At 47.0% G+C, this 18,078-nt stretch overlaps 1 protein-coding gene across 2 annotated transcripts in view; it reads left to right on the top strand.

Annotated features, from left to right (window-relative positions):
• The window catches only part of LOC138651152 (beta-1,4-galactosyltransferase 1-like), a 279,802-nt gene that overhangs the window by 155,437 nt on the left and 106,287 nt on the right, over positions 1-18,078 (top strand). For both annotated transcript variants that reach the window (XM_069741180.1, XM_069741172.1), the window contains one exon: positions 12,869-13,056. In XM_069741180.1, coding sequence (XP_069597281.1) covers positions 12,869-13,056 — 188 coding nt within the window. The remainder of the gene's footprint in view (positions 1-12,868; positions 13,057-18,078) is intronic.

The raw sequence follows: 18,078 nt of genomic DNA, 5'->3' as shown, positions 1-18,078 counted from the left end.
CACAAATGAATATATAAATATGCTGCATAAAACATATGACTATAGAACCGGCTGTGTTCACAATAAGGCACCATGTAATGTCACCTGGGATAGCATCATAAAGAACCGGGCATCCAGAGGGTCAATGCCCCAATGCCCCGCACGGTGAACTCAGAGGGGGGAGGGAGAAGGAGGACGACGAACCCCGACCCCGTAAATGAAACCCCCTAGAGAGTCCAAACTACTGGAACGTAGGGTATATAAACGCTAAAGACATCTAATAATGCTGTGAGATGTAAACAGGGATCATAATGCCTGGGCACATACTCTGAGCAGACCCCTAGGCTACCATGCTAGGTGCCTCACTAGCCATATAGTCACCTTCGGTAAGAACACACAGCCGCAAGTGGAGCAGGACCGACACGGGGGAGGACCCAACGCGTGTCGCGGTTACTCGGACCGCTTCGTCAGGGGGAAGTGCTTACCCTGTAGAAACCTGTGTCCTTATATGCAGCTGCCGGTGGTCAGAAGGCGCCCGCACGTGTGCGCCGCCATGGACCGGAAGTGGCGTGTCAGGAGAGAAAAGACAGCTCGCGCCTGCGCAGACGATAGAAATGATGATGGAAGGGCAGACGTCTCTGCCCACGGAGTTCCAATGCGCACGCGCCGGAAATAACCAGCGGTTCGCATCGCAACCTCAGCAGGGCCCCCCCCGGGGACGCGAGAGAGGGCAAACGCATAGGACTGGCGTCACTGGTAGATAGGCGGTACATGTGAAAAGCGTGAGATACTCAATGCGCCGAATGGAATCGGCATGTGGATACTTACCACCCGCTCCTACCAAGCTGTACGGAGGAAAAACAATGATTTAGACTTTGTAAGTAAACAGTAACGAAATTGTTATGCTATACACAGTTCAAAAAATGCCCCAGTGAGCACACCCATAGTCCATATGTGGCATAGTCTCAGGCAAGCCGCAGCCGTGCCTGTGAATCCCATCCTCCAGATGACACACCATCAGCGGCTCTTGATCCATCCAATCCTGATCAGGGATATAAATCGTCCATTTGACCCATCCTGAGCAGTGTCTATAATACCTTGTATAGCCCAAAGAGACAATATCGCGTCAGCCGCCAACTTAGTGTCCTGGAGACCTACTCTCCACACGACCACCACAGCCCAGGAGATCCAATGAAAGCCCTAATCAATCACCAAATTTAGTGTCCTGGAGAACTGTACTCCTGATGACCACCTCAGCCCAGGAAGCCCGTGAAATGCAGGTCCTCATTGATACCGTGGGGTGCTGTGGAATTGAGTAGATAAATCCACCGTGACTCGACTTGTAAAAGCCGCTTGTGTAGGGAGCCACCTCTGCCCGAAGATCTGATCTGCTCCAAGCCTACCATCCTGATGTTGGCACAACTGCCACCATGATGGAGCAAAAAATGTGCGGCAACCGTGCTCAGCGTCTTGCCTTTTCTGACGTCCACAGATGCCGTGTTGATGGTGGATAAATGGCTCTGCATCCTTCGTCGCAATTCTTGCGAGGTTTGACCTACATAAATGCAAGGACACGGGCAGATCAGAGCATATACCACATGAGCAGATTTGCAATTAATGTAAGCCCTCAACTTATACTCCTTTCGATCCACAGGATTGCAAAATGAGTCCCGGACAGGGCGCATATAGGGGCAGATACTGCAGTCGCCACACGGGAAGGAACCCCTCAAGACCATACCCCGATTGAGCCTCCTAGTGGGTCTCCTATAGTGACTCCGGGTCAATAAGTCCTTGAAATTAGGGGCCCTTTTAGCCGTGATGAGAGGTCGAACACTGATAACCTGAGAGGTAAGTGGATCAGAGGCCAGGATCCTCCAGTGACTATTTAAGATCTTACTCATCTCTGGCCAATGGGTATGATACCCCGTGATGAACCGCACGTATTTGTCTGGTACTCTCCTATTGGCCACCAATAGAGAGTCTTGTGACTGTCCACTGGCCCTCTGATAGGCCCGTGAAATACATTTTTTGGGGTAATACCTGGACTTGAATTTAGCCGTAAGGTCCTTCGCTTCCCTCTTGAAATCCGAGTCCTGAGTACAGTTACGTCTGGCCCTGAGGAATTGGCCAGTCGGAACCCCCTCTCTTGTGTGTTTGGGGTGAAAGCTCCGATAGTCCAAAAATCCCGTGACAGCTGTGGGCTTCCGATAGAGACGTGTGGAGATCAAGCCTCCCCGGCAGCTAACCTCCAGGTCCAGAAAATTCACTGCAATGGAAGAGAACTGGTAGGTCAAAAAAATATTACACGAGTTGTTGTTGAGGAACCCCATAAACTGGGAAAGTTCCTCAGGGGAACCTGACCAAATGAAAAAAACATCATCAATAAAGCGTGACCACCGTCGCACTCTGTTCTTAAACAAGTCAGAGACGAACACAAACGTAGCTTCCCACCACCCCAAAAAAAGATTTGCAAACGAGGGGGCGCAACGAGCCCCCATGGCCACACCCGAGGTCTGTAAATAAAACACCCGGTCAAATAAGAAAAAATTGTGCCTCAATACAAAATCTAGCAAATCAATAATAAAGGAGTCGTGTAATCTGTCCGAGTCTACCTGCTGGTCAATAAAGGAGAGGACGGCCCGCATCCCATCATCATGGTTAATATTGGAATAGAGTGACTCTACATCACAGGTGACCATGAGGTCACCTGGATCCAGTGCCACCCCTTTATAGACATTGATGAAGTGTGAAGAGTCTCTTATGTAGGATGAAAGCGCAGTCACTAGGGGTTGCAAAAAAAAGTCGATATACCCACATGCCCTTTCGCACATACTGCCCCTACTGGAAACTATTGGGCGACCCGGGGGTTTAGTGGTACTCTTGTGGATCTTAGGTACCATATAGAACGTTGGTGTAATGGGTTGATCCACCCAGATAAAATCCCTCTCATGATAATTAATAATTCCGAGCTCAAAAGTCTTGTCAAGTAACGCTCTCAACTTGACAGAAAACACCCCAGTAGGGTCAGAGGGCAGTTTGCGATAGAAATGGGAATTGTTTAGCTGCCCGTGTGCTTCCTCAAGATACATCTGATGGGGCCAAAGGACGATGTTGCCCCCCTTGTCTGCCTCTCTGATGAGGAACTCATCATTGTTGCTGAGACCCAGTAAGACCTTATGCTCCTGGCTGGTCAAATTGGCGCCAACCACAGGTCTGCCAGATAACGCCTCTATATCCTGCTTGACCAGCTCGAAAAAAATCTTGACCGCAGGAATAGTGGAGAGAGAAGGACAAACCATGGACCTATTTCTGTGGGGAAACCGTGGCCTACCTCTGGGAGAATCACCTTCATCCAATAAGCCCAGAAGGTCCCGAAACACTTCCTGCTCAATACGATCAGGACCTGACGAAGAGTTAGGTTGATTGTGTAGGACCTGTAGCGTGATTTTCCTACAAAAGAGAAACAAATCCTTGATCAACGTAAACTTGTCCATCTTCTGGGATGGCGAAAAGGTCAGACCCCTTTTGAGAACCGACAACTCAATGGTACTGAGAGGATAACTGGACAGATTAATGATTTGGAGAGAATCGTTAGTAGTAGAGCTATCATACTCACGGGCTTCACTGGTGAACTGTGTGGTCATTAGTGATTCTTCCTCCGTTGGTTGTAAGACATTGGCCTGCGGTTCCTGTTCCTGGTGATCCGCGTGAACAGGCCTACGTCTCCTCCGCCCACGCCTGGTCCTGAGCCTGTGTCTGGCTCGCTTTCTGCGGAGGATAAAAAATCACTAGACAAGTGGCCATCAGGGGATGAAGAATTCTGCACCGGTTCACTGGCACGGGATTTGACATTTCTGTCCCGTCGCTGATTTCCCTGATGTCTCCAATGAAAAACTGCCTTGCGCTCAAAATCAGATTTATCCCTTAGAAATTTAGACCTCTTCTTGTCCATAATTTCTCTGTCGAATTTGTCAAGGACCTCTTTGAGTTTGGCCCTGAAGGGTTGGATTTGAGATGCCTCATCAAATTTGCTAAGGTCATTCTCGAGTCTTCTAATCTCCAATTTTACCTGGTTGAGCAGATCTCTATCATGTGTGATCAGGAGATTAATCAGTATCTGCGAACACCGCAAAAGGCCCCCCTCCCAAGTGATTCGGAAGCTGTCCGAGGGTTCCCAGGCGGGAAAGATGGAGACCCTCAGACCCCTGGGTACCAAATTCAATTTGAGGTACTCCTCCAAGCACCTGATGTTCCATAATAATTTGATCCCCTGTTTCTGGGCCGCCATGAGCTGTGTAGTAACCCGCGTGAATTCAGATTCCGGACCACTGGGGGTGTGATTCGTGAAGGCGGCGGAGGCAGCGACCCTCCATGCAGCCTCTCTGGCTTCCCAATCCATAGCACGCCACCGGAACACGCGTCCACCTGACCACCGGAATAAAAAAGACCGTAGAAAATCAATAAGTAAAAAAGAGTCACTATAGACCGTGTGCTGCCAAGCCCAAGAAAGACATCAAATGATGCCTAGAAACAAGCAACATAACATAGCACAACAGCTGGCGCACTCCTGAATATATGTAAATGTAACATGGGGGTGGGGGTGCAGAACCAGTGGCTGGAAAGTACTACTAGAAACAAAAAGAAAAGAAGCCACTACACAAATGTTCGCACACCACCTGATACGTATCAAAAGAGAACAACTTTAATGGGTAACACAACAATAAAAACAGTTAAAACCAATACAACAAAACTCCCCCCGTCAGGTCCAAAATGCTCACAAATGAATATATAAATATGCTGCATAAAACATATGACTATAGAACCGGCTGTGTTCACAATAAGGCACCATGTAATGTCACCTGGGATAGCATCATAAAGAACCGGGCATCCAGAGGGTCAATGCCCCAATGCCCCGCACGGTGAACTCAGAGGGGGGAGGGAGAAGGAGGACGACGAACCCCAACCCCGTAAATGAAACCCCCTAGAGAGTCCAAACTACTGGAACGTAGGGTATATAAACGCTAAAGACATCTAATAATGCTGTGAGATGTAAACAGGGATCATAATGCCTGGGCACATACTCTGAGCAGACCCCTAGGCTACCATGCTAGGTGCCTCACTAGCCATATAGTCACCTTCGGTAAGAACACACAGCCGCAAGTGGAGCAGGACCGACACGGGGGAGGACCCAACGCGTGTCGCGGTTACTCGGACCGCTTCGTCAGGGGGAAGTGCTTACCCTGTAGAAACCTGTGTCCTTATATGCAGCTGCCGGTGGTCAGAAGGCGCCCGCACGTGTGCGCCGCCATGGACCGGAAGTGGCGTGTCAGGAGAGAAAAGACAGCCCGCACCTGCGCAGACGATAGAAATGATGATGGAAGGGCAGACGTCTCTGCCCACGGAGTTCCAATGCGCACGCGCCGGAAATAACCAGCGGTTCGCATCGCAACCTCAGCAGGGCCCCCCCCGGGGACGCGAGAGAGGGCAAACGCATAGGACTGGCGTCACTGGTAGATAGGCGGTACATGTGAAAAGCGTGAGATACTCAATGCGCCGAATGGAATCGGCATGTGGATACTTACCACCCGCTCCTACCAAGCTGTACGGAGGAAAAACAATGATTTAGACTTTGTAAGTAAACAGTAACGAAATTGTTATGCTATACACAGTTCAAAAAATGCCCCAGTGAGCACACCCATAGTCCATATGTGGCATAGTCTCAGGCAAGCCGCAGCCGTGCCTGTGAATCCCATCCTCCAGATGACACACCATCAGCGGCTCTTGATCCATCCAATCCTGATCAGGGATATAAATCGTCCATTTGACCCATCCTGAGCAGTGTCTATAATACCTTGTATAGCCCAAAGAGACAATATCGCGTCAGCCGCCAACTTAGTGTCCTGGAGACCTACTCTCCACACGACCACCACAGCCCAGGAGATCCAATGAAAGCCCTAATCAATCACCAAATTTAGTGTCCTGGAGAACTGTACTCCTGATGACCACCTCAGCCCAGGAAGCCCGTGAAATGCAGGTCCTCATTGATACCGTGGGGTGCTGTGGAATTGAGTAGATAAATCCACCGTGACTCGACTTGTAAAAGCCGCTTGTGTAGGGAGCCACCTCTGCCCGAAGATCTGATCTGCTCCAAGCCTACCATCCTGATGTTGGCACAACTGCCACCATGATGGAGCAAAAAATGTGCGGCAACCGTGCTCAGCGTCTTGCCTTTTCTGACGTCCACAGATGCCGTGTTGATGGTGGATAAATGGCTCTGCATCCTTCGTCGCAATTCTTGCGAGGTTTGACCTACATAAATGCAAGGACACGGGCAGATCAGAGCATATACCACATGAGCAGATTTGCAATTAATGTAAGCCCTCAACTTATACTCCTTTCGATCCACAGGATTGCAAAATGAGTCCCGGACAGGGCGCATATAGGGGCAGATACTGCAGTCGCCACACGGGAAGGAACCCCTCAAGACCATACCCCGATTGAGCCTCCTAGTGGGTCTCCTATAGTGACTCCGGGTCAATAAGTCCTTGAAATTAGGGGCCCTTTTAGCCGTGATGAGAGGTCGAACACTGATAACCTGAGAGGTAAGTGGATCAGAGGCCAGGATCCTCCAGTGACTATTTAAGATCTTACTCATCTCTGGCCAATGGGTATGATACCCCGTGATGAACCGCACGTATTTGTCTGGTACTCTCCTATTGGCCACCAATAGAGAGTCTTGTGACTGTCCACTGGCCCTCTGATAGGCCCGTGAAATACATTTTTTGGGGTAATACCTGGACTTGAATTTAGCCGTAAGGTCCTTCGCTTCCCTCTTGAAATCCGAGTCCTGAGTACAGTTACGTCTGGCCCTGAGGAATTGGCCAGTCGGAACCCCCTCTCTTGTGTGTTTGGGGTGAAAGCTCCGATAGTCCAAAAATCCCGTGACAGCTGTGGGCTTCCCTCCATGGCATAATAATTTAAACACTGCTTGATTGCAGTGAGTCATAACTGCGCAGTACAAAGGTGGAGGAGATTCTATCTGTACTGTTGGGACTCATGTCTGATTAAGGGAGAGGTTGAGGGCACAGCTGGAGGCCCTAGAGGAGGGCAGGAGGCAGAAGCAGTGGAGGAACTGTTAGATATAGAGGTTTGTCCCGCAAGCCTGGGGTTTCAAAGACTTGTGGAGCAGCTCCTTGACCGCCTGCCCCCACAGCCACCATAGTCATCTGGTGCACAGTCAACGAAATGTAACGCACCTGCCTATGTCTGCTCGTCTAGGCCTCAGTGTTGAAATGCACTCTGACAGACTAAGATTTTTTCAAGGAACGGGTGATGTTTTTGGCGAAATGATGATGTAGTGCAGACCCAGCTTTCTTAGAGAAGTAATGGCAACTGGACAACTGGTACTGGGAAACTGCGATGGACATCAACTTTCTGAAACTGTATCCACCAGGAGGAAAGGCAGCATTTTTGTGGCCAACAGATTAGACATGGTGGAGTTCAAGCTCTTAGTTGAGGGACAGAGGGCTTGCTGCTTTGCAGAGAGAGGACGGGGTACGGAAAACAGGACAAACTGCTTGACTGTGAGTGAGGTGCAGGCAGAGATGTTATGGTGGATTGAGAAAGCTGTTTTGTGCTAAGTGACACAAAAGCCGCATTCATGTCTGCTTGACCGGCTCTTACTCACCCCGACTGTGGTGGGTAAACAATTGTAGTATCTGGGGCTGGAGACCTGTGTGAGAAGACTTAGAATGGTGGAAGAAGAGGAAGAAGCAGCAGATTGGGCTGATGGGATGGCCGGTGGTTGGCATCCAAGTAGTCCACATTTTAGCGCAGTAAGATTCCCACAATAAGGCATGTTGATCGTACCTGTGCAAGGTCATGCATGTAGATGTCAAATTATTGCAATTTTTTCCTCTACTGAGTTTTTTTTACAAATTTCACAGATAACATATGTCGAGTCATCCTTTGCGGTCTCAAAAAATATCCAGGCTAGGTAACCCTTTCCACCCCTGCAAACTGCACAATCGTGATCGTTACAGTTTGGGGCTGAGGATGCAGTGCTTGTCGTGGTTGGAATAGAATGTATCAACAGCTCTGCTGAATGGACCATCTGAGGTTCTCTACAGTCAGTTGGGTGTTTGAAAATTTTTGACGTGGGGGAAACAAGGACGATTGGGGTGCCACCTCTGGGGATTGTACTGTGTGTGATGTTAAGGTGGAGTAAGAGGAGGAGAGGCCACTTGATGCAGCACTTGCCATCCATTGTAGCACATGCTCTTTCAGAGTATTATCTTCAAGGTGTACCAATGTGCTGCTGCCATAGAAAGGGAATCAAGTAGCCCAGCCAATAACAGATGTTGTCAGTGGTCTTTGGATAGAATGAGTTATTTGCTCAATTGAGCTTTCATTTACATTAACACCTAACCCACATACACATCAAACACCAAGCCTATTCTACCTTCCACCACGACCTTGCTTTTTCCCACTCATGTAACCTGCTGTTTCACAACCTTAGGCCCACAGCTGTCAGTCAGCTGCCATTTATTTTCTTTGGTAGTGTGCCTGAGCAACAATGTTATACCTAACGATTTTAAGTGTAAATCTGGCCTTCTTATTTGCCACTAAAACGCAGTTTTAGCACAAATGATTTGAAGTAGCAAATTGAACCTCGTGGCTGCACCCCAATATTAGCCCTAACAATTTTGAAGTGGAAAACTGGCCTTATGATTTGTCACTAAAATACAGTTTTATCACAAATGATTTGGAGTAGCTAATTGGGCCTCATGGCTGCAACCCAATATTAGGCCTAACAATTTTAAAGTGGAAATCTGGCTGCATGTGTTGCGGTTCTTTCACTGTCACAAGTTCCAACACATGCATGGAGAGCCTGTTTGTTAGGTTCTCCATGCATGTGTTGTGACTGTGAAACAGCCATGACACATGCAGCTGCGGCGCCAGACAGCTGATCAGCAGTAGTGATCCATGTAGCCAGGTTCCCTCTGCAGCTTAGTCGGTAAGTGCTATATCTTGCCAAATAAGGAGGGACCTGATCTTATTTGCTCATCTCTAATCATATGTTGGTAAGTGCCAGTCGACCATGGCATATGTCGGGAAGGAGTTAATGCTTCCAGAAATGTAAAAAATGAAATAGAATATGTGGTCATATCACTTTCTAGAAACAATGCTCATTTAAATGCTTTGACTCAATGGTTCATCCTTTGATATTTTATTTTTTCAGCACTTCTTATTGCAGCATTTTGTGTACTTACATTGTTTTGATTGCTTCTTATTGCATTTCATTGCGGAGTTATGGAAACTGAAAAATGTTATTCTGTTTTTTTCTTTTTTTGGTTGCATTAATTTTACTTTTTGATAAATCAGATTTTAATGGATGTGACAATACCAAATATGTATTTTGGAAAAGTTGGGCTTGTTTAGCTTAGAAAAAAGATGTCTCAAAGGAGATCTCATTTATATGTATAAATATATGTGTGGTCAGTACATAGAACTGGCGCATGATTTATTCTTTCCAAGGACCATACTAAGGACCAGGGGGTACTCACTATGGGTGCTCTATGGGTGCACTATGGGCACTCCCTGCGCATCTGGCGTAGGGATTTCAGATCTGTTGTCTGGGATCTGGTTACATTCGATGATCGTAGGTAGCAGTAGGCAGAATTGTCCGTCTAAAGACTCGATTTGGTAGTCAGTAGCCTTCCTGCCTGCTGTTGCCACAGTACCTGCACACGTCTTTAAGGAGTAGGGAGTGCTTGGCCCTTTGATGTTGAATAGGTCAAAGAATGTTGATCTTGCCAAGAATCGATTACTTTGATCATCCAAGATAGCATACAGTCTTACAGCTTGGTCTCTATGGCCTTTTGGGTATTCTCTGACGAGGCATATTTTTGAACAGGACCTACTGTCTATTGTCCCTTTGCAGACTTCTGTACATTGTGAAGTGATCTCTGGCGTAGCTGTATCAGTGTTCCTTTCCTCCCCGCCATGCTCACTGTCAGCTGGGGTGTTTTGTGTACTCCATGGAGCTGGGCCAGGGTGTTGAGCAGTGTTATGGTCTGTGGTGCCACATTCTGTGCATTTCACACTGACTTGCAATCCTTGGCGAGATGAGTTGTGGACGAGCAGCACTTGTAGCAGATACCGTTTTCTTTCAGGAAGCTTCTGCGATCTGGCATAAATTTTCCTCTGAAGGCTCTGCATTTCAGGAGAGGATGAGGCTTCTGATGAAGTGGGCACTGCTTGTCAGGGTCCTGCACCTTTGTCTCTGATTGGGAGCAGCCAGCAGACCTGGAATTAGAACCTGGAGAAGAAACATATGTCTTGTGTACTGCTACAGATGTTCTGCGTGGATTTGCAGGTGGTGATGGTGTGGCATATGGCATTGCAAAGTCAAAGCTGGGATCGTTTCTAATTCTCGCTGGTGTATAAAGTCTACAAAAATGGAGACAGGAGGGAATGGAACACTGTGTTTGTATTTGTACGTGGAACCATGTGTGAGCCACCTCTCCTGTAGATTGTAGGGCAACTTCTGGACTATAGGGTTAACACCTCTGGCTGTGTCGAGAAATGCATGTCCCTGTAGGTCGTCCTCGTATTTGGCAACTTGGACTTCCTTTAGTAGGTCGCTTAGTTCTTTAAGTTTCTGGAGACCTTTGTTAGAAATTTTAGGGAAGTCATCGATTCTTTTGAACAAGGCTCTTTCTATTACCTCTGCTGAGCCATAACACTCATCCAGCCTCTTCCAGATCTCTCTGAGGCCAGTCTCAGGGCGGTTTATATTAATGTCTCTGATCCTTACTGCGTGTTTGACCAACTCTTCTCCCAGGTATTTGACTAACGGGTCTATCTCTTCCCTGTGTTGTAGTCCCAAGTCTCTTATGACATTTTGGAAGGAAGCTTTCCAAGCTCTGTAACCTTCAGCTTGGTAAGTGAATTTCATGAGTCCCTTGGCAACCAGTTCACGTCGTGTGAAGAACTTGGCATATTCTGTCGTGAACCGGTTGTCAGCAGAGTATACTGGTGATGGGTCGCCCTGATAGTCATGTGAGGTGCGTTTGTACCTGTTAGTGTCCTCAGGGTGGCGCCAGCCGGTGTCGTATTGCTTCGGCCTGATGTACGGTGTGTCAGCAGTGTGATCCACATTGGTTACCTGATGAGATTACCTGATGAGGGGCAAGGTAGTCATTAGCAGAGTTGTTTTGCCTCACATTTTCGAGTTTGTTGCTGTCCTGGAGCTGAGCCCCGTGACGACTCTCGCTCACTTCGCTGGAGACGTCGTATTCTTGTTTTGGTACTGGTTCAGGGTTATAGTTTGGATCAGGAAGTTCATTAACATACTGAGATGTGCATTGTGGTGAGTCTTGCAGTGGAAACTCCAGACTTGACATACTGCTTTGGCTATGCAGCTTTGGATTTTGCGCAGCTTCCAGCGATTCTGCTTCAGAGAGGGCTGCGGTGCTTCTTTTTTTGCCGCTAGACATTTTAAGGCGGCGTCCACGCATGCCTTCTCTAATTTAAGTTGCATCTCTTGGTCAGCAAAGCTCACTCGCATTTTGCCGGCTTCAGCATTTACCACGCTGCTGATAGATGTTGTCTTTGAGGAGACGGAAGTAACAGATCTTTTCCTGTGTGATTTGTGAGACATGGTGTCTTGGGAAAGTGCTTGGCTGTGCAGAGATTGCTGTAGCTGTATTTAGTCTCTGTGTAGCTGGTGACTTGATTCCCACTAGTTGGATGGCTGCCGTTTCACTGTTCTGTCCTCACTAAATGAGACAGGCCCACGTAGCTATACAGGCAGCTAAACCGCTATACCGGAGTCCAATAAGGAGACTGTGGTTGAGTCTGTGCTTTATTAAACGTAGTGGTATATTGGTATATTGATGCGGTGAAACTGTTAACAATGATATACATAGAATCAGTGCATGGTATAGAAAAAATACATACTACCCATGATGTACATTATGCATAACATTTAGAAAGCTAGTAACTGAACTAGGAGTACAACTGGCTAGGCTAGGCTAATATAGAGCAGGAATATATAGAGAAAACATAAAGACATACCGGCAATGCAATCACAAAGGGGATGAAGTACAAGCGTCTTTCCTTGAAAGCAGACTGAAGGAAGTGAAGAGAAAATGGAGGGAGATGGAGGCTTAGCTACCATAATGTATTGCAAGGGGGGAGGAGAATCAGACATGGAAAATACAAAAACAGAAAAATAGAACTGTCAACATGACTTTGACGGCTAGAGGGAGCCAAAACACTACAGATAAAGGTATGAATATATCAATACTGAGAAACCTGCAAATTATGCAAACAGATAATTGGAGGTAACAAATTTGATGGCGGAGACAGAACAACCACAGTATGGCAAAAATCATGGTCCCTTATGAAAGCCAGCCACAAACTGATCTTGACAGGATCTACATAATGGCAGACACAGAGGCCTTCAGTAATTTCCTGGCTGTCATTACACCCCATCGAAGGCATTGGGGGTGGGGAGTGGACTGATGGGCACCTGGAATGCCACTGTCAGTTTCTGTAAATGCTGCTCTTGCATCAAAGACAACTGTTCCAAATATGATGTATTGGTATGTAATATGTTGGGAAAGGGTTCATTAATAATTCTCGAGCATCTTTTCCAAGACATAAATGTTGCATTGTTCCTTTTTTCTTCTGCAAAGGTATAAATTGGCAATTCAGTGTTGTTATTTTTAATAATTCCCTGTTGTAGATGCCCCATCAGCACATTGATTTCTACTCTGAACTGAACTTTATGCATTATATTGTGTATTATCTTAATTTAACTAGTATTGTTACATGTTACATAATGGCACAAATATGACAAATATATTTTTGGTTTAAACAGAGTAAAAATACAACTTTCAACAGAGCAAAGCTGATGAATGTTGGGTATGCAGAGGCCATAAAAGATTACGATTATAATTGCTTCATCTTCAGTGATGTTGATATTATTCCTATGAACGACAGGAATTTATACAGATGCTCCAAAAATCCAAGACATATGGCTAATTCTTTGGACAAGTTCAATTTTAGGTAAACTTGCTGACTTACATTTGCATTTGTCCTTTGCTAGTTATCCAATATCAATTTATGGAGATGTTGAATCTTTGTTCACTTTACTGTTTTATTGTTTTTTTCAACCTCTTCCCGAAAGGGCCAATTTTCTTTTTTGCTCTTTCATTTTATTTTATTTATTTTTTCCATCGAATGAATTGCAGTCTTGAATAACAACAGTTATATAACCATATAATGTACTCAAAAATAGGAAAAATAATCCAATTGAGGTGAAGTGGCTAAAATAAAAAAATGCCATTTTTTTTGTTTTGCCGTCAAAAGGTTAAGTATGTAAAAATGATCTCGCAATCATGATTCGCCAGGCCTGTACAATTATGATGATTCTAAACTGATAAAGTTTATACACATTTTGAAATGATTAAAAATTGTGTGTCTGCAGTAAACTCCCAGCCCCCTCCCTCCAACCTATGTAAGGGTATGTGCACACATTGCGGATTCGTGTGCGGACTTTTCCGTGCAGATTCTGAAAAATCCGCAGGTAAAACGCAGGGCATTTTAGCTGCGGATTACCTGTGGATTTACCGTGTTTTTTGTGTGGATTTCACATGCGTTTTCACACCTGCGGATTCCAATTATGGAACAGGTGTAAAACGCTGTGGAATCCGCACAAAGAATTGACATGTTGTGGAAAATAAACTGCAGCGATTCCACGCGGTATTTTCCACAGCATGTGCACTGCGGATTTGCATTTCCATACGTTTACATGGTACTGTACAATGCATGGAAAACTGCTGCGAATCCGCAGCCAAATCCGCAACGTGTGCACAGATCCTTACTGTTTCTGATTTCACAAACATCTCCCAGCATTGATGTTCTCCTCCACTTTGTTCTGTGAAGTGCTGTGTGTGTTAACTGCCTTCTTCCATCACTCCTGTGTCTTTGTGCTTGATTTTCCAACCTTCCCCTAACATTCTCTTCTTTCCCTAGTGTGAAGATATGAGGTTTTGTGTTGTAATAGGCAGGTTAGCGATGCAACTATCTTTTATTCCTTACATCCATGGTTGTGCAACAAATCCAGGTAGATGGCCAAAGTACAATGTCCTCAGTCCCTAAGTTCCCAACCTGGGATTGATAGTTTTACTGCCCCCATACCAGGCAATACCCACTGTCTCCCAACTTTTGGCTGGCCCACAGCTTTTGGTATCTGCAGCTGGTATATTGTGCAGTTACAGCCTATGTTCCTCCAGACAATGGAGATCATGATCATAGTGCATGGATACCACTCCAGCCAACAATCGATCTCCAAACTCCATAGGCCATCCATCCATGTCCTCCAGGATGCCATCCCTGAGTCTCTCCCTTCAAAGTAACTCTCCCCTCCCTGACTAAAACATGTGGCTCCTTTCCCTTTCCTGAATGGGCAGAAGTGTACACACCCTCCTCCTTTAACATTTGCTGTCAGCTCAAAGAATGAAGAATATCACAGCATCCCATCACCTGAGCTTGCATGTGAGACCCCCTGTAGTGACGGCTCCTCTAGCTCTACTTTCCCCATCCACACAATGGGCCTAGTTGCTGGAAGCACAATGGCTTGAGACCCTGAGATACAGATGAGATTAAAAAAAGAATTGCCTTCCATTTACCTTTAGCAATCTCCTGTCTGGCTTTAGGGTACCGTCACACTATACGATTTACCTATGATCACGACCAGCGATACGACCTGGCCGTGATCGTAGGTAAGTCGTAGTGTGGTCGCTGGGGAGCTGTCACACAGACAGCTCTCCAGCGACCAACGATGCCGAGGTCCCCGGGTAACCAGGGTAAACATCGGGTTACTAAGCACAGGACCGCGCTTAGTAACCCGATGTTTACCCTGGTTACCAGCGTAAAAAAAAACAAACAGCACATACTTACATTCCGGTGTCTGTCCCTTGCCATCTGCTTCCCACACTCAGTGACTGCCGGCCGTAAAGTGAAAGCACAGCACAGCGGTGACGTCACCGTTGTGCTCTGCTTTCACTTTACGGCCGGCAGTCAGTGAGTGCGGGAAGCAGACGGCAAGGGACCTGACGGACACCGGAATGTAAGTATGTGCTGTTTGTCTTTTTTTACATTTACGCTGGTAACCAGGGTAAACATCGGGTTACTAAGCGCGGTCCTGCGCTTAGTAAACCGATGTTTACCCTGGTTAGAAGCGAACGCATCGCTAGATCGGTGTCACACACACCGATCTAGCGATGACAGCGGGAGATCCAGCGACGAAAGAAAGTTCCAAACGATCTGCTACGACGTACGATTCGCAGCAGGATCCCTGATCGCTGCTTCGTGTCAGACACAGCGATATCGTATGGATATCGCTGGAACGTCATGAATCGTACCGTCGTAGCGATCAAAATGGCACTGTGTGACGGTACCCTTAGGTATACAAAAGATTCAGCCTGCACACCTTCCTTTGCTAAATGGAAACATTAATTCCTGAGGATGAACTGACGAGCAAGAAAATATCGAATGAAACATAACAATATCAACATAATAAACACAACAATATCAATGCACCGTTGCTTCGTGCTGGAAAAGTTTGCATTCCGTTGATCCGTGGACTCCACTCTATGGGCATTAGTCCAATAGCCTTAAGTCTGGGGTCAGTTCCCGGACTGAAATCAAATGCAAAATGTTGGCCTACTGAAATATATGTTCAGTAATTGCACTCAAAACTAGGTTGCGGCGCATCAATTACTGCATCAATGCGGCGTGGCATGGAGGCAATCAGCTTGTGGCACTGCTGAGGTGTTATGGAAGCGCAGGTTGCTTTGATAGCAGCCTTCAGCTCATCTGCATTGTTGGGTCTGGTGTCTTTCATTATCCTCTTGGGGTTAAGGTCAGGCGAGTTTGCTGGCCAATCATGCACAGTGATACTGTTGCTTTTAAACCAGGTATTGGTATTTTTGGCATAGTGGACAGGTGCATAGTCCTGCTGGAGAATTTCCACCTCCAAAAAGCTCGTTGGCAGAGGGAAGAATAAAGTGCTTTAAAATTTCCTGGTTGACAGCTGCGCTGACTTTGGTCTTAAAGGGAACCTGTCACCCCGTTTTTTGAGATTGAGCTATAAATACTGTTAAATAGGGCCTGCGCTGTGTGTTACTATAGTGTATGTAGTGTACCCTGATTCCCCATGTATGCTGAGAAATACATTACCAAAGTCGCCGTTTTCGCCTGTCAATCAGGCTGGTCTGGTCAGGTGGGCGTGTTCACAGCGCTCTTTTCTTCCCCAGCTTTCCGTTGGTGGCGTAGTGGTGTGCGCATGTCCAGAGTTCCGACTTCCCTGCGCCCACGTGAAGACACAGCGCGCGATCTGCGCTGTAATCCCTTGCATCGGTGGGGGCGGCCATCTTCCTGTGGCCGCGCGTGCGCAGATGGAGTACTCTGCTGCACGGGGCTTCAGGAAAATGGCCGCGGGCAGCCGCGCGTGCGCATTAGAGATCGCGGCGGCCATTTTCCCAAAGCCGAGTTTGCATCTCGGCTTTGGGAAAATGGCGGCCGCGATCTCTAATGCGCACGCGCGGCTGCCCGCGGCCATTTTCCTGAAGCCCCGTGCAGCAGAGCACTCCATCTGCGCACGCGCGGCCCCAGGAAGATGGCCGCCCCCACCGATGCAAGGGATTACAGCGCAGATCGCGCGCTGTGTCTTCACGTGGGCGCAGGGAAGTCGGAACTCTGGACATGCGCACACCACTACGCCACCAACGGAAAGCTGGGGAAGAAAAGAGCGCTGTGAACACGCCCACCTGACCAGACCAGCCTGATTGACAGGCGAAAACGGCGACTTTGGTAATGTATTTCTCAGCATACATGGGGAATCGGGGTACACTACATACACTATAGTAACGCACAGCGCAGGCCCTATTTAACAGTATTTATAGCTCAATCTCAAAAAACGGGGTGACAGGTTCCCTTTAACAAAACACAGTGGACCTACCCGAGCAGATGACATGGCTCCCCAAACCATCACTGATTGTGGAAACTTCACACTAGGCCTCAAGCTGCTTGGATTGTATGCCTCTCCACCAGAGGCGTAGCTAAGGTTTTGGTTCGTGGTTCGGGGGGGCAAAACTTCTCAGTGGGCTCCTAACTAGGTAACCTTGACTACAACTTGGTGGAGAACTTTAGCAGTTGACTGCACTACTGTATAAATATTCTCTATACAAAGACCAAGACTGATATTACCACCATATGGTCAGTGGTAGTTACCAGTCCTACAGAACATGTAATAGATCACAGCACAGTTACAGATAATGACTTACCACTGACTTTCTTTCTGGTGGAATCACTCACTTTTCCCGTCTTTTCCATCTGGCCCAGACTGAAATGACAACTTCTTCCAGCCTGGACTCTGCTGTAGAAAATGCAACAAAGACACATTTCACTTCTCATATTCCAGCCCCATCACCATCTGTCCTGTTGTGAATTCTGTTGTCGAACTCCCTCCTGTGGTCGTGAATGGTACTTCGGAGAGTTCTGTCTATGGGCTCCCTCTGGTGGCTATGAGTGAAGCTGCTGCTTCTGAGGTTCCTTACACAGGTGACATGGTTTATCCTTTGGTTGGCTGCTCTATTTAACTCCTCTCAGATCGTTACTCCATGCCAGCTGTCAATGTTTTTGCATTCGTTCAGTTCGCTCCTGGATCTCTCTGGTGACCTGCCTTTTCCTGCAGAAGCTAAGTTCCTGATAGTCATTATTTGTTCACTGTTTTCTTGTCCAGCTGGTTATCATGATTTTGTCTTGCTAGCTGGAAGCTCTGGGATGCAGAGTGTCCCTCCGCACCGTGAGTCAGTGCGGAAGTCTTTTTGTACACTCTGCGTGGTCTTTTGTAGGTTTTTGTGCTGATCGCTAAGTTACCTTTCCTATCCTCTGTCTATTTAGTAAGTCTGGCCTCCCTGTGCTGAAACCTGTTTTCATTGCTGCGTTTGTGACTTTCATCTTTACTCACGGTCGGTATATGTGGGGGGCTGCCTTTTCCTTTGGGGAATTTCTCTGAGGCAG

The sequence above is a fragment of the Ranitomeya imitator genome, chromosome 1 (genome assembly GCF_032444005.1).
Source record: "Ranitomeya imitator isolate aRanImi1 chromosome 1, aRanImi1.pri, whole genome shotgun sequence".
Lineage (NCBI taxonomy): Eukaryota > Metazoa > Chordata > Amphibia > Anura > Dendrobatidae > Ranitomeya > Ranitomeya imitator.
Note: the sequence above shows the minus strand (reverse complement) of the source record. Positions and strands in the feature narration are given on the sequence as shown.